Below are 23,101 nucleotides of genomic sequence, written 5' to 3'. Positions count from 1 at the left end.
AGTTCCTGTGCAGGTACAAAATACTTTTCAGTTCAAGTCTTGCTAGAATAGAACTGGCTTTCGAGTTTCGAAATATCAGGAAATGATAACGTACCTCCCCATATCATCCTAGATCTTACAACTAAATGACAGCAGTTTACCGCACCCAGAGGTCACTACAGATAGCACAAAATATCCAAAACTTTAAGCACTGATGAATTTTGCAGGTTCAGACACGGCCCAAGCAGTGAAAGAAATCAGTACTGGCCAAACACTTCTTTAATGAGCACAGAAAAAACACTGTTTGGCCGTTTGAGCCATTTGTGCTCCAAAACAGAAAGTGATTTGGAATTCTATGCCAATAGCTCACCACCACCAAAAAGGTACTTGTCCTCTGTAGAAAATGACCACAAGAGCCTTGTTACCTAACAAACACATAGAAGCCTGCAGACATTTACACATCACAACTTTGAAGCTGGGCAACATTCAGATAAAAGATTTGTGCAAGAACAGGTTTGGATGCACATACACAACATCAGAGTTCAAATAATAGATCAAGTGTGCGCTTGAAGCATTTTTATACTATGATGGTGTTGCATGGGAAGGTAACACCCAGGGCTGCCAGTAATGCCATAGGCTCGGTGAGGACTGAAACAATCACAGTTTTTATAATTAGAGGGAAGTTATGTAAACTTGAAGAGGACTTAGCTACTATCAGGTTGCAATAGATAAATATTTTTCATTTCCCATGTGTACACAGATTCCATAGCCCACAGGCCAGCAAAGGACATTCCAGATCAAATGGAACGAAAACAAGAGGTGGCCAGTAAAAGGAAAAAAAGTTTGCAGTTTTTACCTCCATGAGCAAAGTCGTTTTCTGGTCACTGAGGCTAGAGGATTACTGCCTCGAACTTCCAGTTAGGTTTTAGAAAGCCATAGCTAATTGTTGATAGTTTGTCTGCCCAATTTATTCATGGATGTCACTCTGCAAGTGCTATCAGTATTAAAAAGTGACTTTGAAAGGGAAAAAGGTTTTGGTAAATGTTGAAGACTAAAAGAAAACTTATGAAGCGTATTCTCAAGTAAAGATTCCTACTGACCCCTAGTGTAATGTTAAACACACTGCCACTTGGCAAATAATTAACAAGACCGTACGTAGTTCATGCTTCAGGTAAAAAAGCAATTGCACATAAGCAGGTCTGGGGGGAATGTGGGAAGATGAAGTCCTGTAACCATCCTAAGTTTTCACTTGGTCACCGTGAAGCCATTTCACATGTCCAACTTTAAGAAAAAAAAGTTGGAAAAAATTCTCTTTTAAAAACAACTCCACATAAAGTAAGAAATTTTGAATGTAATTTTAGAAAGAAGTAATTGTCAGCCTCCATCCTTATTTACACCTTCAGTCTGTACCTCGCTGTGTCAGAACTAGGAATGATGGGTGAAGGTGCAGGATTGCCCAGCTGTGTTCTCTAAGCCAGACACAAAGCTACGTAACGTAAATGAGGAGTTAAACTCTGATCCCACCCTTAAAACTTGGTTCAACTTTTAGATAAAGAACGTTCATAATGATACTGCATATTTGAGAGTTTAACTTGCTATAAATAAAATTTAAGGATCTAACAACACTGGCGCACACAGTCTAGGCATGGTTTCCACACAATTTTTAAAAGAAACCACGTGTTTTCACCTGGTGTCCTCGCAGATTTTTCTTGCAAAGGTTTTAAATAAACCAGCTTGAGCCTATACATAAATACCACATCTGTCAAACACTTAAAAAGCTATTCGTGTTATCGGGCAACAGGTATGAGACTCAAAACTTTACCTGTATGACTTTTTAATATCATCAGAAGTAGCATTCTTGTCCAGTCCTAGCACATGGTATAACGACTCTCCAGAGGTAGACAGCGAACGTTGCCTCTGGTCTGCCATCTTAACCAACCTGAACAGAGGAGTGGTCCCTGGAAAAAAAAAAAAAAAAAGATTAAGAAATGTTTAAACTAAAAAGAACAAAGACCTTATTAGACAAATCAGCCTTGAAAAGAGAGGCTTCAGGGTATGGGAACTGTATGTGAAAATTCACCTTCTAGGTTTTAACTGGCATTGAAGAGAAAAAGCTCTTAATAAACGTGGAAGTTTAAAAGTTTCAAAGAACCCAACAGTGAATTATCAGCGAAAACTGCTACATCTCCAGCGCAGCACCAGGTACTGTAGAATCACCGGTGTATATACTCAATTCCACTCTTTAAAAAAATAAAATAAAAATCAACGGCTGAAGCGTAGCTACAGGTATGTACTACATGCACATCCCTAATGCTAGTTCATCGTCTTTCTTAGTCTTAATATTACTTATTCATGACAACGCCTAGAAAAATAACTGGACAACAGCTAGGCTGCTGTTACGCTGAGGCTGCCTTTTTGCACCACAGGTGCACGGGGTAAGCACAAAGCTCCACGTCCATCTCCCCTGTAATAACCAAATCAACCATTTAACTGGTACGCTAGATCGGTCACGCTACTGGAAAGCGACAGCCTCCTGCTCTAAATTCAGATGTGCAGACCCTGGAGGTCTCCCCGGTGACACGCCGCGGACAGATCTGGATACGTCCTCTAACATCCTTAGGAGATTAGCATCTGCCACTCTTTAGCTGCAGAACTGCAGCAAGGATGAGCATTGAAGAGAAGACTATTGGCTATTTTTGGATTATGTCATTACAGCTAGCCCACACCAGATTATGTAGACTTTGAAAAAGATATTTAAAGCACCAGACTTCTCAAATTTAACCCTTTGTCTTATATAACAAAGTTAATAACTTCAGCTTTTAAAACGCTACCTGAAAGAAACACGCTAAGATCTTTCACTGCTTGGGTCTTGATAGGATCTCGTGGTGCTGATACACTTCACAAACCCCACCGGGTTGTTTCCAATGCACAGGTATCGTCGTCCTGGCACAAAGGTGACTAAGTGGCATGGATACGGATACAGACATCAGACCTTCCCTGTCTGTCTCAGAGCCTACCTGATAACTGCTCTTCTGCGTTTGGCCTCCCCAGCTTTAACTTAGTTTAACACTGGTAACTGCGTTTGGTTTCTGTAACTGGAGTGCACCTGCTGAACTGGTAAACTCTCATCTAATTTCCTTCAAGAAATCATTGGCAGCTCTGGTGAGTTTAATTAAATGCTACCTAATAAGGACACGATAAATTAATAATGATGATGATGATAACGGTAGTAATTATAGCAGCAGCTCTAAATTCATAGGCCAAGAATCCAAAATACACTCCAAGTCAGGAAGGAGGATATGTATGTAGGAAGAAAAAAATCTTTTTTTTTTTTTCCTTTTAAAAAGATAGCGATAAGCTACTGAACCGTTTCCACAGGAGAGTATCAAGGAGAGGAAAAACATCAAGGAGAGGAAAAACCATCAAGAACCACCCCGTCCAAGAGCACAGGAGACAAAACCCTCTCCAGGACGGGCTTTCCACGCCTGCCACCACCAGCCTGCCCCCCCAGCAGTCCCGCTGCTGAGGTCAAAGACCGGTGATCCTGCCGCGGAGCCGGTAATCTAGCTAATCTCACAGGCTGCTCCGATGGCTGCGCAGGCTCCTGCGCTCCATTCTCATCAACTGAGACCACCACCTCTTCCTCACGGCCTTCCTGGGAAATTCTCTTGCACTTTCTATCACGCCCACCGGCTGTGAGCAGCATCCTGCCCAGGGACGCTTCTCTGTCACTCCACTACCTGTGTTTAGCAGTCTGTAGCTCCACTTAGGCAAAACGAGCTCCCTTCCAAATCAATCCAACATGCCCCTGGCGCACGGATGCTGCAGATCACAGGTACACACCATGTTCTGCTTAATGAAATCTCTGCTGTTAAATGAGGGCCAATTGGTTTAGTAGAAACAAATTCAATTTGATCCAGGCTGCGTCTATCAGTCTGTAGGCTGATGTCAAGAATAAAGACAGACATAGGAAGAAAATTTCATGCTGCTACAATTTGTAATCATTTTCATCTGAAAAGTTCAGGGTAGCGGGGTGCTTACATTTACTTTTTAATACCAGTACAAAGAGGACGCGTAGGTACCGGCAGAAGAATGGAGGCCAAGGTGGTAACAGGAATTCACCTGGGAAACTTGTTATTTAAAGGATCAGAGCAGCCTTATGACTATGAATGTAACCTTTGGCTTTTCAAATACGGAACAGAATTACAAATACAATAAAGGTGCGAGTTATTTAAGTTTACAGGACTTCATAAAGCAGGGTATTACCTACCCTACTGTTTTTACAAGTGGCTCTAACTCACAGCACTGAAAGCTGCTCTGTTTTTGAAGTGTTGTACCCAGCAGTAACAAGCCATCTGCTGCGTATCCTAAGCAAGCAGGATTCCCTGAAGAGGTTTCGCTCAGAAGGTCCTGAAGAAAGGTAATCCCCTGGATTAAACAGCACAGTTTTTAACCATCTGTGTACCAGAACGTCCTGCATTAGTCAGCTTTAATAGAACATGCAATTGTTTTCAGCGTGGCCAGATCAGTGTAATTGGTACCAGCTTAACAAAAAGAATTAGATTAAACCTGGACAGTTACATGAAAACTGGTCTTAACATCTTATATACATCAACGGCAAATTGGGCCTTGGACTAATTTTCTTTTTAACTTCCCAAAAGAATCCTATCAAGCTTCATGAAACTGTTGATATGTTATTTTCTGCCAGGTTTGCCGCTTCTTAGACCCTTTTATAACCTGAATTTAACCCACCAAAATGGCAGACTACAATTACAACAAAGAAAAAAGGATAGTTCCCTGCCATTTTTTAGGGACATCCCAGCGAGGATCAGCACCAAGAAGGACGACAGCAGGTCAGGCGGTCAGAAGCAAGGAGGGCTGAAACTTCTCCCTTCTAAACCTTCCCAGCCTCCAAACCTGGCCCAGCCACGCCTGAGCCTTCAGCCCGATGCCTCCTGAGCTAACAGCTAGCTGCCGGCAGCAGGGGCCCTGCCTCCTCCTCTCCCAGCCCCAGCCATGAATTTCCACCACTCCTCCGGCTCTGGCAGCCAGCTGACCTCGCAGCAAGAAGGTGCAGAGACCTGAACTGGAAGGGGGCAGCGAGCGGGGCAGCACCTTTTCCAAGAAACTGCGCTTATTTGTGTGGTAGGAAGGAGGGTGGAGGTTACCTCGGCTATTCACGCAGTCAGCAGGCGCTTTTAACAGCACCGAATCACAGGAGTCACATCTCTGCTGGCAAGAACCACAACCTGGAGCAGCACAGCGCTGGAGGGCTAATTCATCAGACAGTGCCAGCATTATTTCAGTGCCGCCAGCATCCACGAGCTGCCTAACAACAGTAGCTTTCCACTTCACTCCAAGGCTGGGGCATTAAATATTTAGGCATTAACAAACCTTTGGAAACTATAGCGCCAAGTTGCCTAAAATATCACTTTCCACATTTCAAATTCTTTTTTTTTTTTTTTCCATGTAAGCCACAAAGGCACAGCTGCTCACTCAGAACTCCTCACTGGGGGCAGGCTCAGGGAAAGGCTGCTTGCTAAAGGAGCTGTGGATGTTCAGCACCACCACCAAGTCTGGGAGGGGCAGAGGAAACCAAATAACTTTTAAAATCCTACCACAGAAGAACACTAGGTAAAATATGAGAACATGAAATGCAAAGCCATGCTGGAAGTGCTGGGCAGGAACCGAAGAGACAGGCTGCCATCCCGCACAGCTGCATGAAACCACAAAACCCAGCACTCACCTGGAATCTCGTTCGACTATTCTGAGGTAAGCGGTAACTGCTCGCAGGCACCTCTAGAACTGAATCTCCTAAAGAGAAAACAAAAGCAGTAAGTTTTTCACTGACTTACGCTGAGGACTTGTCATCCCATTATTTTGTTGGAACAATCCTTTGCAACGTGCTAAAGATGAGAAGGAAGGGAAATAGAAAAAGTTAACCGTTATCTAATTACGCAGAATTTTCACTTGAAGTAGATAAATATTGAAGCCATCGGGAACACGGAGGCATCCTGCAGCCAGGACACAGTTAACATGCATACACCTTCCTACCGCGTGGCCAGCTGGCATCAGGGAACGTATTTTGAAGGCTGCATCTCAGTATTCCCACCATGCTTTCACTCACACGCTGCCTTGCTGTTAACATCCAAAATAAAACAAGAGTATTTTTATTGCCCAAAATATCCTACACTACAGTAAATCTCCACAATGTAAAATATTATCTTCAGAAACGCTTAGCTGTCAAATGAAGTTAGAAATACTTGAATCTATACTTAAAGGGCTCTGGGCTTCTATCTGTAACTTCAGCCTCTTCTCCCAAGCCTCCTACATGAAGAGGAACACGCAACCAAAATAAGATACCAGGCACACAAATAGCAATGGGCACACACAAACCATAACAACACTTATCAGTAAGACTTCAGACTTTTTCTTCTTAGGCATTTGTGAAAGATCTGGACTTACAACAAGGGAAGCGTGTTTTTTTTAAGTCCTGAGAACCTGTAATGTTGTTAGAGAGAGACTGCTAAAGAAGCTTAGCTACCGGGAGGGCGGCAGGAGCAGCAGGCATGCAGCCTCTCCTGCCTCCCTCGCCAGGGAGCAGCCGGCTGCAGGTCCAGGCGAGGCTAACCACAGCTCCGCAACTCCTGCACAGCACAGAGGGTTTAGCAGTGTTCACATCTCAGGTGCCTTCCTGACAAACATATATATTTCTTTTTATTTTCAATGGAAACAACAGCGCTGTCTGTACTGCACCTTTCTTCACCGTTAGTAGCAGCACTGCCACTCTGATGGCCGAGGCGTGCGAGGAGACGGAGCGGCTGCGCTGCACTCTGCCAATTTCAATGTCATTTTACACCACGTCCAGACTGCTCCGTGTGTTTCAGTTGCACAGCAGCATCAGCTCATTTTGCCAGGGCAAATTTCCACCAAGAAAACCTCACTTTTAACCTAAAGGATGGCTCTTACGCCCTTAATAATATGCTTTAACTTCTGGTTAGCCCTGAAGTGGTCGGGCAGTTGGACTTGATGGTCTTTGAAGGCCCCTTCTGACAGAGCTATTCTATTATAATTCCCATTCCCGTGCTCTGAAGCAGATTGCACAAAGGAGAAACAAGTCTCACTTCAGCGTACGAGGAGGAAGAGAACCTGAGGTGATGCAGCAACAGAAAATACTCCTTTTGGTGGTCAAGACAAAGTTACACCGACTGCTGCGGACCATGAAAACAAGAGAACATGAACAACAGGGACCTTCACAAAGCTACGTGGTGCTGCGGGAAACCCTAGGGAAAAGCCATCACTGCGATAAATTGGAATTTATTTCTGATTAAGCAGGTACAGAACAAACCTACTCCACGCCAGGAGTCACAAAGTCACTTCTGATGAGATCAGAGCACAGTCGGCTTCGTCTCCTCCTTCCTGCTGCCGCCAGCGGGGCAGCAGCCCCGTGCTCTGCTGCACCGTGGCCGGCAGCTCCCCGGCTCCGTGTCACACCCTGCCTGGAGTTACCCCCGGGTATCTCACTGCACGGCGTTCAGAACAGAACCAAAGGGAGAGAAATCGAAAGGACAAAAATCTGAAAAGAAAAAGGAAGTGTTTTAAAAAAAAATCAAGATTAATGGATGTCACCTGGTTCCAAACAGCTCAGCAGTATCACAACTACGGCACGAAGGTTTGTAGCGTAACTGAAGAAACACGCTCGGGACGTCTGCCTGCTCTTTCAACTATTTTGCTCATACCAACACCAGTTCTTCTAGCTTCATTTGTTCTGCAAATCTGCATCCAATTTATCTAAAATGTACTACATTTTCCACGTACACTGGCTGTAGGTACTGTTCAGCACCTTTTCTTCCTCCAGCCAAGAGATATAAGCCAACTTTTCCTTACAGAAATCAGACGTTCCCAGACCTACCCTTTTTTGATAAAACCGTATTTTTCTCCTCCTGTCTGCCCTAACCTCTTCTGACGCGTGCCGGAGAACCATCATTATTCAACAACTGCACGAACTGAACTGTCATCGTCCTGCTCCAGAGGTTGTCAGCAGAAAGCGAAGCATCTTCAGGATGCCTTGCTTCAAAAGCTACGTCACGTACACGAGCTATGCCACACCTACCAAATATTTAAAGAATTAATGCTGCAATTAAGGCAAAAAATACAATTAGTAAACAGAATAGAAACTCCCAGGTTTTTTTATTCTCACGTCCTTATTTGCTCACATCACTTCCAAGATGAACCAGTATCAGAAAGATGATGTGAAAGGCTGAAGGTAAACCACACTGGCGAGTAACTGCGCTCTGACAAGTCCTATTACCTGTTATACTCTTCGTAAACGTTCTCCCAGCTGCCTTGAAATACTGGAGTTTTAGCTAAGACATCTACCCATGAAAACCTTGTTCCAAGAGGCTTTTAAACTACAGAAACTGAGGACACATCCTACAAATCCTATATGCCAGAAGAATCGTTTCTCCTTCATTGTACCACAGAAACAAAACCCTACGTTGAAGCGTTGCACCATAACTCACGCATGCCTTCTACTAAAGTTTGAATCAAAAGTTGGTAAAGTGTAATTGCAGAAAGCTGTTAACAGACCTTTCTGACCTTAATCCTGAAGAGCATGTTGACTCCAGACAGTTTTAACACATAAATACCCATGTAAGGCTGACCTAAGAGCCACGGAATTAATTCCAAACGCACACATCTTTCTCCCACAAAGAAGGCCAAATTCATTTCCCTTTGGAACAGAAGATAGGCGTCCAGCAGTGAAAGTTTTAATAAAATCTCCACTGGATTATCTGAAGTACGCGCTAAAAAACAGTTTTAAAATAAATGAAGTCCCAGGCAACCCAACTTCCCTGTTAATTCAGGTCTAGCCTGAGATAAGGCCCGTCATTACGGCCTGAGCTTGCACTGAAACTTGGAGCAAACTTAACTACAGCGCCGCGAGTGTTGTTGCTCTAACAAGCTTAGCAGATTAAAATGTAGCCATTTAAGTCTGATTGACCAACCTGTTATAAAAACTTGTGACCTTGGACCTTATACTAGAGTAAGATTCAAACCTACTAAAGAATGGCTTCTATATCATGAAAAAAATTAACTATTAGATTTACATTTTCTATCCCCTCAACTAGAAAAATTATTCTTTAAAAGCCTGTTTTAGGATAGATTCCCTACTTAGGATTTCATTTCTCCTACTTAATCCTTTAGCAAAATTAAACTATTGCTTATGGCATTACAGTAGTTTATATGGCAGAGTGCAAATGTCACAAATTATATATGGCTATGGAAATAACTGCATTTGCTCACTCAGCCATTTAAAAATTTAAGAAAAAACAGCAGTTCTGTTGGTTGCCTCATTATTACTCTTAAACGTTTCTCCATAAACATCTACGCGGTGTTTGGATCGCTGACCGCTCATAGCATGAAAGTGCACTAAAACCAATCAGAGAAAGCATTCAGTGCTGCGGGTGAGTGATGCTAATGTCACTTATTTCTGCTAAAGAATGAGATCGTGCACTTTTTTAAAAGCGTCTATTCAGAGGTGCAGCTCCTTCCATGCTAGGCGAGTTAAACTATATTATTAAAAAGTCCTACTGCTACTAACTACAACAACGTAGCCAAAGCATTACACTTCAAATACAGACGTGTTAGAAGAAACACATGGGTTTACACGCATAAAAATACAGCTGACACTGCTAAGCCATGCTTGTGGGTAAGACGACTGAAGGTGGTGTATTAAAAGTCCAAACCCAGGCACCCATGGGGCAGAAGGTTCATCAAACTGGATTGTGCTGTCAAAACAGGAGCAGCAAACCTTCACGGACTGCTCCAAGCACCTTGCTGCTTTGGGGGGTCAGGCCGAGCCCCGTGTAGCTGCATACAAGCCGTGCAGGAAAGCCAGGCAGCTCCAGGTGGGTCACGGAGGCCCGGCCGCCCAGCAGCACCTTCTTGCAGCACAGGCGGTTTTTGGCGAGCCAAAAAGAAGGAACAAAGAAAGGTTACGCAGTACATCTCAGAAAAGCCACGTAAGCAGTCTGAGACACAAAAAAAAAAAGACGGCGTGACATTCCCAAACACGAACCCATCTTTCAAATTACAAACTGTCCACCAAAGGGAAAGAGATTTATTAGAAATTAACTGGGAAGGGCAGGGCGAGATTGCCCCATGCTCATCTACAGCAGCAAGAGAGGGAGAAAAAAAATCCATCTATCTTCTCTTGCTACCAGCCATGGAGGCAGACAAAAGGTACGTTCTTCCCCCCACACCAGAACAGGAATATAGGAGTATGGTTTTACACAGTGCAAATGGTAGACCTGAATTATTTCACAACTAATCGATTATTGCAATTGTCTGTCATTAAATAAACTCTTGGCCATTTCAATCATGAAGTTTTTGTTAATGACTTAGTAGTTTAACGCATAAAAAAGCAAAAACGACCAGGCTGTACCAACAACGGAAGGTAATTTGCACGCGTTCAACCTGATCTAAAATGATCGAGTGGAACATTTTATTTTGAAAACCTTTACCTCTCTTTTCTGGTCATTAATCTCTGCCATTCAGCTGTCTGTTAATTATCTCTTCCCCAGGCCAGCACACAGATCTCCCTCTTCAAAAGTCAGGAACAAAAACGCAAAAGAAGCAGAACACCAGCAGAATTTCGAAAGCCAAGCTCCCAGACACAGCCACCCACCACGCCACGCAGGTCAGGAAAAAAAAAGGGCTTAAGTGCCTCTGTCCGACACCAGGAACCAACGTAACTGTCTCTGTTAAGCCACGTCCTCACTTCCTATTTCACAGGGTAAGTAGGTATTAAAAATCTACAAAATTTCACCTTTTTTTTCCCTTAACCGATCAAGACAGAAAAGAAGAAGCTTCTCTTCTCTGACGTACTTTTACCTCAGGTATCCGATCGGGTCTCCCCAGCCTAGGACGGCACGCAGGGATTCGAGCAGCGCTTGTATCCTTCAGCTGTGAAGACTTTCATTCCAAAGACCTGGCCTTTTGCACAGTTTAAAAATTAAGCATCTCTAAAAATCCCTTCTCCTCCTACTTACTCAACTGCATTTCCCCGGTTTTTGTGGAGCGGGGAGGAGACTTCACTGTTTCATCATTTCACTTCCTCACAGAAACTGCCAGAGAAAAGAACATTTTAATTTCCTCCCGTACGAAACAGAAAACCCAAGCTTCTAGCAGGCATTCAAAGGCTTCTTTATCAGACCAGAAAGAAACAAAGGCAAAAAAAAGGCACAACGGATTTGTTTTCTTTTCAGACAAGATTAGACACTAAGAAGGTACGTTTGAAAACAACAACAACAAACCACCAGGCTGTTTTTCCCTTCCTATTCTCCAGGTTGCACCCACACAAGAAGTGAAGCCTCCGAAGGAGTCACCAGGAAGAAGCGGGCCCTAAGCAGGTGGGAGAAACCCCTCCAAACCCTGGTGCTGGGCTGCTGTGAGGGGGAGCGGGCACGAGCAGAGCACCTCCAGGCCCAGGTAAGGATCTGTGAGGACTGAGACCACCTGCGGGTGGCTTTTGTGCGGCCAGCGTCACCTCAGCTCCGGACGACGCTGCCCCAGCGAGCGCAGGACCCCAAGGCACACCCCTCACCTCCGCAAGCAGGAGGCAGCTTGAAAAGCCCCACGAGCCCAGAGCAGCAGAACAGAAACAAACAATAACCAGGTGAAAGTCATAACCACGGATTTACTAAGCCAGCTGATACAAACGAAAAAAGGTGGAGATGCGAAACTTTCTTCGGTCGCCTTCATGCTACCGATTCCGTCCCCCTGGGCAGCGCCAAACGCTGCCGAAATCACCTCCACGGGCACGAGGAGCTTCGTAGCTGCCCGTTCAGCTACCCAGCACGCTGGTACCCTGAGCAGAAAAGGAGTTACATTTCCACAACACAATCTGAACCGACCTGCACAGTTTATACAACTCGGACTGTAGTTTTCTGCAGTTTCCTAAAAGTACCTTGGGGCTGATGACACACATTTGGCGCCTAGCAATTAAAAACGGCTTTCACAGCACCGAACAAAGTCTCTGTGAATGATTTGCTAACGTAACTCTCTCCTTATTACAGCCCTACACGTGAAGCAGCATACGATCCCTGTGGTGGAGTCAGTCGGGACTGCGACGTGCTCCGGACCCAAGCCCTCGCTCGTTGTCTCTGCCGGGCTCATTTTGGCTGGAAACATCCAAAATAAAGCCCAGGGGTTGGTAAAGCGTGGCTTCCATTTGAGCTGCCGTTTGCTCACAGGGGATAAACTCCTCGGTATTTCCTAACTACACGGCGTGGTCTCACCAAGCCGAGGTTTACGTTACCCTGCCCTCCCTCCTGCCCTCAGCGTACCGATAGTTATTCCCACTCTTCTCTCTCCCTGCCCACATTTCACCCGCAAGCCGTGCGTTTGTCTCCAGTTCCACCGCTCGCTCTGGCACCACTGTTTCCTGGCTATTTCCAAAAGAAGCAAGCCCATAATTTAGACATCCTAAGGTAACGGAACGGAGCTGATTTTCCCACTCCTCACCGGTGATTAACAACAAGACACAGCGGGAATTTGAGACCGCAGACCTGGTTTGCAAACCTCGCACTCAGGGAAAAAGGCGCCTTTTAGACTGACTTTAATTGAGTGATTTCAACACGTATGTTTTTTATAAGGTAAGTTTTCTGACTGCAATCACACTTCAGAGGAATCAGGACAAAACCACCGCTATTATACTACCTCGTAATTTAATCGCTGCCATTCCTACTACACGTGGCTTTTAGTTTTGGTGTAAAGCGTAGCATTAGCACATTTAGTCTTTTTTTTTCCACCCAAACAGCTGAGAACGAAGCCAGAAAACCCTATGGTTTTTGTGACTGCTGTTTTCATTCCTCCCTCTGATCCTAACTAACACCAGAGTAAAACATCTCCTTGCTCTGCCCGTGCCCGCGGTGTGATGCTGTGAACGCGAAACTAAAGCACCGGTATCCTCACGATCTGGGAGTACTTCCTCCTGAAGACCCCCAGAGGACCAGAATTTGTTGCAAAATACCGCTGTTCCCTCACTCAGGGTTACTTTTAAGCAAGTTTATATATCTATACATTTAAGCAGCTTTGTAACAGCAAGGAAGGAAGAGTGGAAGCCACCGCTGAAAGATAATTTTTGACACACAAGAGGCTTTACGCAGAAGATGTCAGCAGAACAAGTCACGGGAAGAAACGTGGTTTTAAGATAAGATGCAGGAAACCGGGCTCCGAAGTTGCACCTGAGAGGACAGCTACGGGAGACGCTGGGATTTCGCCACGCGAGGTATTTCATCCAACACGTCCCGTTTCAGGGCTGGTAACAAAAAATAAAGTCATGCGGATCGTTGTTCCTGTTATCTGAACCGCTCAGGGAAATGACGACGTGTGCTTGGGAAGCTACAGCCACGCAGCTCCCAAACAACTTCTGATTAATTCAGCTTGCCTGGTTTTCCTAAGCTAATTGTCAACAGCAAACGTTGTGGCAAAGCAACTTTTGTAAGGGCCATGAGGATGAATTAAGTGAGCACGGAAATAAGGAACTTGGTAAGGAAAGGAAAAAACACTGAGGGAGAGAGTCATTAACAAAGAGGAATATTTTCACTGTCATCCAGGTCAAGTATTTCTGTTCAACATCCATTTATTTTGCATATTTATTATATAACATGCATTTATTTTGCAATTGATCTATTTAAAGCTCAGTACGGTATTTCCTGGCACTAACTTCAGGGCCTCCAAGAAGAACCACCAGCCTGTTGGCCGAACCGAACCCCTGTGATAAGGAAAGCAGCTTTCTAAAGAGCAGACATGGTTCATCGCCTGCTTTTCTTCCCCCGCTCAGCCCCGTAACGGGAGGCACACGCTGCAGTCACACTCGGTGGAGAAACAGCTTCGCCGTGCGACTGATGGAGTTGGGTGGTTATCACGTGGAAAGCGCTCCTAAAGCTCACGAAGAACGGGAACTCGAAGCGAACCTGGAACTTGAATCAATTCAGTGTTTTTAATAGTCACTGAATGGGGTTTTTCGACTCAATTTAGAGCTGAAAATATCACCAAATATCGCTGGTTACTGCCCATGAGAAACATCGGCTGTAACTGAGGCACCAAGCGATGCCGTGCTCCCTTCCCTCCCCAGCAATGAGCAGAACAGGAGATGCCAAATGGGGCAAGAAGGAAAAGAAACCCCTGAGGAGGAAAAGAAACAGACAGCTGCCCCACCGACGTCCCCGAGCGGCGAGGTCCCCCGCCTGAAACGCAAGCCCGTCGTGGAGGGTGAGGCGAATCGAGATGGCGCACGGGTGCTCGCTCTGACCTGGCACCGTGTCAGGACAGCACCAGCCCCTGCTGGATCCGAACTAGAGCAAAACTTATAAAAAAAAAAAAAAAAAAGTAGTTTCAATTCCCTGTGCAAGACAGCGGCTGATTTCACAAGGACCCCGCGTGCCCTTCCCAAGCACGTGAACACACGGTGATTTTATTTCACGCCCCTTCTGCCCGCTGCTATCGCAGCCGTCACGTGTCGGAGACGCGCAGCGCGACCCGATCGAGATCTCCACCGCGTCCCGTTCCGCTTCTCATCCCACTTCTCGCATCTCTTAGCAGCAGCAGCAAGAACACCAACTTCCACGCTGCCCTCGTGACTTCAGAGAAGCAAGATTAAGACATTTCTTAGCGTGTTTGTTAAATCCTTTAGCTGCCCGCCAAGCAAGAACGGCTGAAACCTGAAATTATAAATATCTCACGCGGTGCAACCTTGCCTTGGTGGAAGGCATTTCCCACACCTGGCACGTCCCGGATGACTGCAGCCATCATCGCAAGCGACCGCCCACCAAAGCAGCTGGAGTTCGGCCTCCCAAGTCCCCCTTCTCCCGACGTGCAGCTTTAAACCTCCTTATGTTTCTCCGGGAAATGTTCCTAAATCCCCACGCTGTGAAAAGCAGATTCCTAAGGAAATCTCTTTAATGTCCGGCCCAGCCTAGGCCAAGGCCCACACGGCTGTTACACACCCCGCGCTGGAATTGTGGCACAAAAACTGCAAAATATTTCCGAGCATAAATAAGATTGCTAAGGTATTGCCATCACAGGAACAGAAAATCCTGGTAAGACATCAAATAAGCAATGACAGATGGAAAGAAAAAGAATATTTTCCTTTGAAATACAGCCAGAACGTAAAGACTTAAAAGGACAAAAGCAAACAGACCTGTGCAAGTTTCTCCTTTTTGTAACTTCCTATTTGGCTCCTGTAACATCAGTAAACTCTGGGCTCTTCCTACCCTCACGGCGAAGCATTACCATGCCGTAGGTCCGACACATTCCCCTTTCCTATCCTGGCCGTATTTCTGGCCACGAACATGCCAGAACATCACCGCTACCAGGTAACGCAGCTGCAGGAAGACCCAGGCGAAGCCAAGTGAGGAAGGCGTGACAAAAGCAAAAGCAGGATGCTGCACATCAGCGTTCCTGGATCGAGCAGTTAGCCACTGCTTCTTCCTACATCCTTCACAGACGTAGAAATACTCACCGTGTGCCGCCTGGAACCAACCTCCTCACGCCTCCATCACCCACCGGGCTTGGTGCAGCGGATAAGGCAAGGCAGGGGCACGCTCTGCTCGGAGGGAGGGGAAGAGCTGAGCCGAGGGCTGCAGCGGGGAAGCACCCGGGTCTGGCTGCGGCTCTTCGGCCAGCTCCTGCCCAGCGCCACGGCGCCCAGCTGGGTGCAGAGCCCGACCTTCAGAGCCGTCGGGCAGCTGCAGCAGCGCCAGCCCGCGAAAGCAGGCTCAGGACAGCTCACCTCGTGTCACTGCGCTGAGTTTTTAGAACAGAATGACGTATCATGTCATAAAACAATGAGCCGGCGAGCAGCGCTTCAGGAAGAGGCGACTAAATGCCACTGGGGTTTTTACTTGCTCCATCATTCACCCAACAGCATGCAGTCGCAGCGCTGAGTTAAGAAGAAATCTTTCATCACAAACCTGTATTCTCATCACAACAGATTTGAGCGGGTGATGAAAGGGAAGGAAGGGAACAGCTGCTAATTTAGGCTGACCTGGGCCGAGAAGCCTCGCGCTGTTCGCATGGGTACCGCCGCGCCGCTGCACCTCCAGGTCACAAGAAAAACCTGCAGCTTGAAGAAAAAGGCACGGAATTTTAATGCTGCCCTTACAGCGTGCTGCCATTCAAAGTGTTTCGGCGTCTCCGAAGAAGGCAGAGAAGGATTTTAAACAGGCACGTTTTAGTGCAATGCAGATAAAAGTTCAGTGCAATCAGGAGAAGTTGCCAGGACACGAGAAATCTGAACGCGTCCTAAGGCAGGCCCACTCACCCCAGCCCAGGAAAAACCTGCACAGCACCAGTGCACTAAAACCCCGCTACCTAACATCAGGAATTATTATTTAGCTACTGGATGCAGAGAAGAAAATCGTTACTCTTTTTGGTAGCTGTTATCACCTCATTAAAATATTTCAGCGATGTTTTGAAGAATTTACCTTCTGGAATGTAATTCTTTGCTATCAGCTTACACTGTCTGCGCTAGGGAACAGAGCGCCTCTCGAGCTAAAATGTGTACTTTCGAATAAAAACAGACGAAGCCCAGTTGTGAAGATAACAGTCCGACTGAACTTCCAAGTTAATCTTAAAATATACCACTATTCAAACGCCTGCCTTCCAATAACAAACCCAGTCACTGGTTAGCAGACCAGCAGCACACGGCGGCCGAGGCAGTAGCAAACCCCTCACAGAAAACACATTAAAATAACAGCAAGAACTCCCATGCAGCTCCCGAGCGGCTGCGAGCATCGGCAACCCGCTGACAGCCACGCACCAACATCGCTCCGCCACTTCCTTTCTACTTCAAGCCTTTTCTTTTGCAAACACCCAGGCACCAAATCTTCCCGAAATCAGAGAAGAGCTTTGTTGGCCAGCGCAGGCAGAGAGTTAAACAGGCAAAGCATTTACAGGGACGCTTCTAAACCCATATTGCTTAATTCACCTGATTTAAGTTACCGGAGCACAAGGGAAACACTTTTCCTACGTTAAAGTAAAGAAGCGCTCCGTTCTGCTCCGGTCCTCAGCATTCGGCGCGCCCCTCGTACCTCCGCCCAGACTTTGTCACAACCCCTCCGCGTCCTGCAGCGCAGGCGGTCACACAACTAATTCCCGAGGCTGCCGCGCGGTCCGCTGCGCTGCTCCGCGCCGTCTGCTTCCAGGTTAGGGGTCCCATGCCAAAGGTGAGGCCACCTGCCGAACAGAACGCAAACCCAGCTTTGGAAGCGCCTCTTCTTTGGGTGAGGCCTCCCGGGAACGGGCGGCCCCCCTCCCAAGCTGCCCGATTCCCACCCGCTCGGTGGCAAAGAGCTGCAAAGGGGTGCTGGGCTCAGCAGGGGAGCGCAGCTACGAGCGGCGAGGCCAGCCTCCTGGCTGCGCAAACACATCGAAAACACGTTTTGATCTAGATGTCCACGTTATAGAGACTTAAATAAGAGAAAACACCAGGAAACCGAGGGAAGCGCAGCATTTATTGCAGGCCGGTTACAGTATTGTTGCTGCATGTTACGGTATTTAGGTGGACAGAAGGGGGTTTGCAGAACCACCTGCCATGCTCAAAGCATGCCCACCTTCCCAGAGAGGACTCTCAGGGAACTGAATTCATAAATTTAAAAAAAAAAAGCCATATCAGCAACTTTTACATCTGACCTAAACCGAGATGTACGTAACCCAGCGAGGCTCCCACTAACGTTCACCACCAAAGTCCCCGAACGCAGACAGATCGTTTCTTGAAGCTCACAAAGAAGAAATATGAGGATGAACAACACCCTCCCTGACAGCGACCACCCAACACCACAGCTTGCAAGCCCAGCCAAGAGGCTCAGACCCGACCTGCGCAGCACCAGGCCCCCACACCACCTTCTGCGGCCGCTCCATCCTTCCGAAACACGCGTGTCCAGCCTCACCGCTGCCACGACGGGCGCCTGCCCTCGGCCCCACAGAAAAGCTTACCCGTGGAGCGGAGAAATCTCCCCCGCCGCTCTGATCAGCTGCAAAGCCGGCATCTGCAGGCTCCAACCACCTCGGGTAGCTTCGCAGCTGACGTTACTGACAGCTTTGCCACCTCGACCACAAACTGCGCCGGCTTGCTCACGCCGTGCTAGGGAAGGAGGCTCACCATCTTGGTGAGGTTTCTTGGCTTTTAGGGCAGCCCGAAAGGGCGTTTATGCTTGTGGGGAGCAATTAATGTGGATGTAAGGGCTACGTGGATACAAAACACACTACAAAGACGCTGCTTTGTGCAGCCATTCCCTGATAAAGGCTGGTTAAATATAGCGGCAGCCGCCCCGTGAAGTTAGGAAGTCTCCACCTGGGTTTTACCACCGCTTCGGTCCTGCAGTTCATCGATAAAACACAACAGAAATCAGGAGGAAAAAGGACGGGCTTGCAGCACCTCCCCTTCATTTAAATGCCACGGACAATCCCCAAGACGAAGTAACGGATGGAGGGAAGAGACATTTATTTATGCTTGCAAACAGCTGTGTGAGTCAAAGCCTCACCTCCAAGCTCGGGGTTACCCACAGCGCAGGCTGCTCAGCCAACATCACGACACGTTTCTCTGAAGTCCTCAGAGCACCACGAGAAAACCGCAGAAAGCTGCTCAATAAAATTAAACTTCTTCGCATTCTGTACTCCGTCAAAATCAATTTCTCTTTCACTCCAGCTTCCGTCGCCCCTCTTTTCCCCCTCCCAAAGCAGGGCGTACTTAAATTATTAGAACTAATTCATTAATGCAAATTAATTTGGTGCCTGTTTCTCAGAACCTCTTAGATTAGGACTCCACCATTTTCTACCAGAGGTAAACAAAAAAGTAAACAGCGATGCTAAGCAGCCTGAAACCAACGGATGCCTTAAAACTTTAAAACACCTCTAATGAAATTGTTGTGAGCGTAATAATTTCCACTTTAACGTGGCTGACACTATGTAAGAAGCTAAATAGGTACAATCTTGATACGTTTCAAAAGGAAAATCCCTTGGCTCCGTTCACATCTGGCTACTTGTGAGAGCTTCACCTGCCCAACGAAGCGGGTGAACCACCACCAGGTGAACGTGGCCTGCAAGTTTTTGCCTCGGTAGCAGCAAACTCATACGGTATTTAAACACACAGACAACGTTTTTATTTCCTAAAGATAAACCAGCACGGGAACATTTGACAGACATTAGCTAGGAGAATTATTTTATACTGCCGCATGATTATGTACCCAATGTACGCAGTTTTCTTCAGCTTTACCGCATGAGAACGGCTGTTAAGCACAGCCAGCTCTACAGCAACGTCTCTCAGCACTCATTACCCCAAAATTAATACCTCCATAAAAACAAACCTTAAAAAAACCATAGCGCCGGCTAGCTTTCCCTTCCGTGTCACCCAGCGACAGGCAGGCACGGAGGGTTTTCGCCTTGCTCTCCAAGGAGGGAAGGGCTCCCCCAGCAATAAAGCCCACGGCAGCGAGGTATGGATAATCAGAAAGGCAGGAGCGCGGCGTTACCAGCGAACTCCCTGTCTCTGCTTCGTCCCGTTACGTTCGACATCACCGGGATTTCCTGCCTGGAATTCTTAATGCGAGAGCCACAAGACGCCGCGCAAATAATTAGAATAATGCTGCCTTCGCAAGTTTCCTATTTTAAAGCTGGATTTACTTCCTGGTAATACGCCGCTCGTTAAGCACGGCATAACCTGAGCACTTCCGAATCATTTTTAAAAAAAATTAAGTAGAACAACGTAAGGAAGGGGAAGCAAAAACCCTCCGAGATCCCTCCAGCGAAAGCCAGTCATGGTGAATCACAGTCCCCGCGGCGCACAAACGGCTTTCATTTAGGATTCACCTTTGCAGGGCCTTTGCTTTGTCTCTTTCTCAATCGTTACAGCCCCGAGCCTGAGGATCCAAGCCCCTAAAACGCTGTGGGGCGGCGGAGGAATGCGCATGTGGGCGGCAGACGAGGAGGAGGAGGAGGAGGAAGAGGAGAAGGAGGAGGAGGAAGAAGGGGCTCCCACCCCCCCAAGCAGGAGCTTCCCAGGGAAGGCGCCGCAGTGCTTCCCAGCGCCGCAGCACGCAGGGATGGATGCAGGCTCCGAACCCCCCCCCCCCCCCGGGCTCGCCCCGTGCCCCCAGCCCCAGCCGCATGCCCCCAGCCCCTGGTGCCTCCCCCAAGCCCCTCCCGCTGCTCGCCCCCACACCCCCCATGGCCCCCCGGCCCTGCGGCCTCCATTTGGGCCTCGGGGTCCCTCAGGGCCCCTCAGGGCTCAGCCCCCACCCCCTCACCCCCGCAGCCTCCCAACCTCCCCTCAGCCCCCCTTGAGCCCCCTCAGCCCCCCACCTCCTCCCAGCCCTCTCAGAGCCCCCTCAGCCCCCAACCTCCCCTCGGAGCCCCCTCCGGCCCAGCCTCGCCTCCGTCTCCAACCTCCCCTCAGCCTCCATCCCCCTCAGAGCCTCCGCAGTCCCCTCAGAGCCTCCTCAGCCCCCAACCTTCCCTCAGGCCCTGTCTCCTCAGCCCCCAGCCTCCATCCGCCTCAGAGCCCCCTCAGCGCCTCCTCAGGCCCCTCAGAGCCCCCCTCAGAGCCTCCTCAGCCCCCGTCCCCTCAGCCCCCAGCCTCCATCCGCCTCAGAGCCTCCCCATCCCCCTCAGAGCCTCCTCAGCCCCCCGCATCCCCTCAGCCCCGTCCCCCCTCAGGCCCCTCACGTCCCCCCCACGGCGGGGCCGAGGACCGGGCCCTGCGCTACGAACGAGGCCCAGAGGTTGAGGCCGTGCCGGGCTCACCTGCACCCCGCGGCCGGGGTCGGAGCCGGGGCCGGAGCCGGGGCCGGGGCCGGGCAGCCCCGGTCGGGGCGGGGCGAGGCGGGGGCGGCTCCGGGCGGCGGCGGCGCCCCCTGACCGCTCCTGACGGGACCCGGCGACGCCGACCGCGGGCGGGCGGGGGAGGGGCCGGCGCCGCGCGCAGCACGCACCGCGCATGCGCCGCTCCCGGTCCTCCGCGCGGGCGCGTGCACGCAGCGCGCCGCCCACGGCGGGGGCGCGCATGTGGGGGGTAGGAGGGGGGGGAGGAGAGGAGGGGGGCGCGTGCGCAGTGCGGGCGTGGAAGGGAGGGGAGGGGGCGAATCACGCAGTCACGCGTGGGGGGTGTGGGCGCGTGGGGAGTGTGGGCACGGGGGGGGGGGTGGATAAACGCGTGGAGGCCGCGGGCGAAAAGCGGCAGCAAAATGGAACTTCCCTGACCGGGAATCGAACCCGGGCCGCGGCGGTGAGAGCGCCGAATCCTAACCACTAGACCACCAGGGAGGGCTGGGGGTAGTTCCCGCGCGCCGCGCCTCGAGCTCAGCGTCGCCACCGGGGCTGTGGTGATGGAGGCCCGGCTCCCTCAGGGCCCGGCTCCCGCAGGCCCCGGGGGGTGCAGCGGCGGTCCCGGGCCTCCTCAGGAGGTGCTCGCCCCCGGCACCGGCCGGGCTCCGTCACCACTACGTAACCCCTCCTCAGCGCCCTCCCCGCACGCCCTTTCCTCCAGGCACCACCTCAGTACCCAGCCTGCGCCCCCCGGGGCTGCCGGCTCTGGCCTGCCCCAGGAGCCAGGTCCCGAGCCAGTTCCTTTTAATGAACGACCCAGGGCTCACAATTAAAAGCGGGTTGTTATCGGAGCTCAGGGTCGGAGCGTTTTTCCCGGTTGCCCAAGTCGCTCCCACCTGCTCCCCGGGGGAACGCTGTGGCTTCCCACTGGCGGGTGTGATCCCGACAGTGCCCTGGGTGGGGGGTCCCGGAGGGGGGTGACCCCGGTGCCGGTGCGGGGACACAGCCGCCGGTTGCTTGCCCCGGCTTCAGCAGGGCCCTGCCAGCTCCTGCCCTCCCCGTGCGGCTCCGCCAGCCCTTCCCGGCTGCGCCGCTGACTCACGCTTCAAAGGAACGAACGGAGCCGAATCCCCTCTGCCAAGGGAGCCCCAGCCGCTAATTAAACACCCACCGCGTGCCCTCCTCGCTCCGTGCCCAGCTCCCCACCAGGCTGGCACCGACCCTCCCGGGGAGGCCTGGTCCCTCTCACCACCCCCCCCCAAAATGCAGGATGTCGCACCCTGGGACCCCCAGGCGCAAGCCCACGAGACGGAGAGATGTTGCGGGCGAGCGCTGCGCTCCCCCCGCTGCTCCCCCCCCAGCCCACCGCCAGCAGGACCCAGGGGATCGCGGCCGCTGGAGCCGTCGTGCAAGCCCTCCTGCCAGAATAAACATCCCAGCCCTTGAAAACACGCTCGCCTCGCTTTTCGCCGGGAGCGGGAACATTGTGCCTGGAGGGAAGAGGGCTTCCTTTATCTTTTTGCAATCGGTTTGCAGCTTTGCCGTTTATCTGCTTAATCCGGCTTCACGGGAAAGCGATGCAGCCTCGACGAAGCCTCTGCACCTCGTGCTCCTCCCGGAGCCCTCCCATTTTCAGGTGTGGGTGTTCACCGCCTCCTATGAAGTGACACAAGTTTCCTTCTGAAACCACCTCGGTGTGGTTTTAGCGCCCTGCACCAGACTTTCCCAAATTCTGTCCTTTCCAGCACATGAAGCGAGGGCACAGGACCCACGTCACCTCGTGCTCTGAGGCTCAGGAAGCCCCCAGCAACACAAGACATCCAGGGACAAGGACGCAGGAGCTGCTCTGTCCCGCTGGGGCTGCCACCAGAAGGGACCTCCCCAGTCGGAGCCTCCTCCCCAGTCACAGCAGGGGCTGCCAGGGCCTGGCCCCAAAGGGAAAACGTGGGTTTTTTTCCCCTCCGAGAGCTGCCAGGAGCGCTCCTAGAAACCAAGAGGTGACAAAAACACCGCCAAGCCCGTAGGCAGGATGCTAGGTGAGGTTTAATTAGCCCTCCTTCCTCCAACCCACACGAGGTCCCTTGCCGGCAGGTCCCTCGCTGCCGCGTCTCCTCCACAAATTGCTCTGCGCCCAGGTGCGACACCAGCCCTTCTGCCCTTAGACCCAGTGGCAGAGATGGAGTTTTACACGCAAAAGTCAAGTGGGAAAAGAAAAAAAAAAAACACATCAAAACAAACCAACAAAACCCCAAACCCCACAAAAACAAAACCCTCGCCACCGAGCAGACGGTTCTGA

At 49.7% G+C, this 23,101-nt stretch overlaps 1 protein-coding gene across 4 annotated transcripts in view; it reads right to left on the bottom strand.

The window, feature by feature from the left end:
* DNAJC5 (DnaJ heat shock protein family (Hsp40) member C5) overlaps positions 1 to 20,941 on the bottom strand; it is a 31,242-nt gene extending 10,301 nt beyond the window's left edge. The window contains exons 1-5 of one of the 4 annotated variants that reach the window (XM_083801123.1): positions 16,031 to 16,108; positions 15,776 to 15,925; positions 15,506 to 15,589; positions 5,726 to 5,793; positions 1,802 to 1,937 (exon numbers count right to left, since the gene is read on the bottom strand). In XM_083801123.1, the coding sequence (XP_083657249.1) occupies positions 1,802 to 1,908 (107 nt within the window). In that variant the 5' untranslated portion in view covers positions 1,909 to 1,937; positions 5,726 to 5,793; positions 15,506 to 15,589; positions 15,776 to 15,925; positions 16,031 to 16,108. Of the gene's footprint in view, positions 1 to 1,801; positions 1,938 to 5,725; positions 5,794 to 15,505; positions 15,590 to 15,775; positions 15,926 to 16,030; positions 16,109 to 19,851; positions 19,932 to 20,784 lie in introns of those variants that run through there. The other 3 variants (XM_083801122.1, XM_083801124.1, XM_083801125.1) reach the window with 3 other exon arrangements.
* Positions 20,942 to 23,101: the final 2,160 nt, after the last annotated feature.

The sequence above is a fragment of the Anser anser genome (assembly GCF_964211835.1).
Source record: "Anser anser genome assembly, chromosome: 16".
NCBI lineage: Eukaryota > Metazoa > Chordata > Aves > Anseriformes > Anatidae > Anser > Anser anser.
The sequence above is the reverse complement of the archived record's forward strand: the minus strand, read 5'-3'. Positions and strand labels throughout refer to the sequence as shown.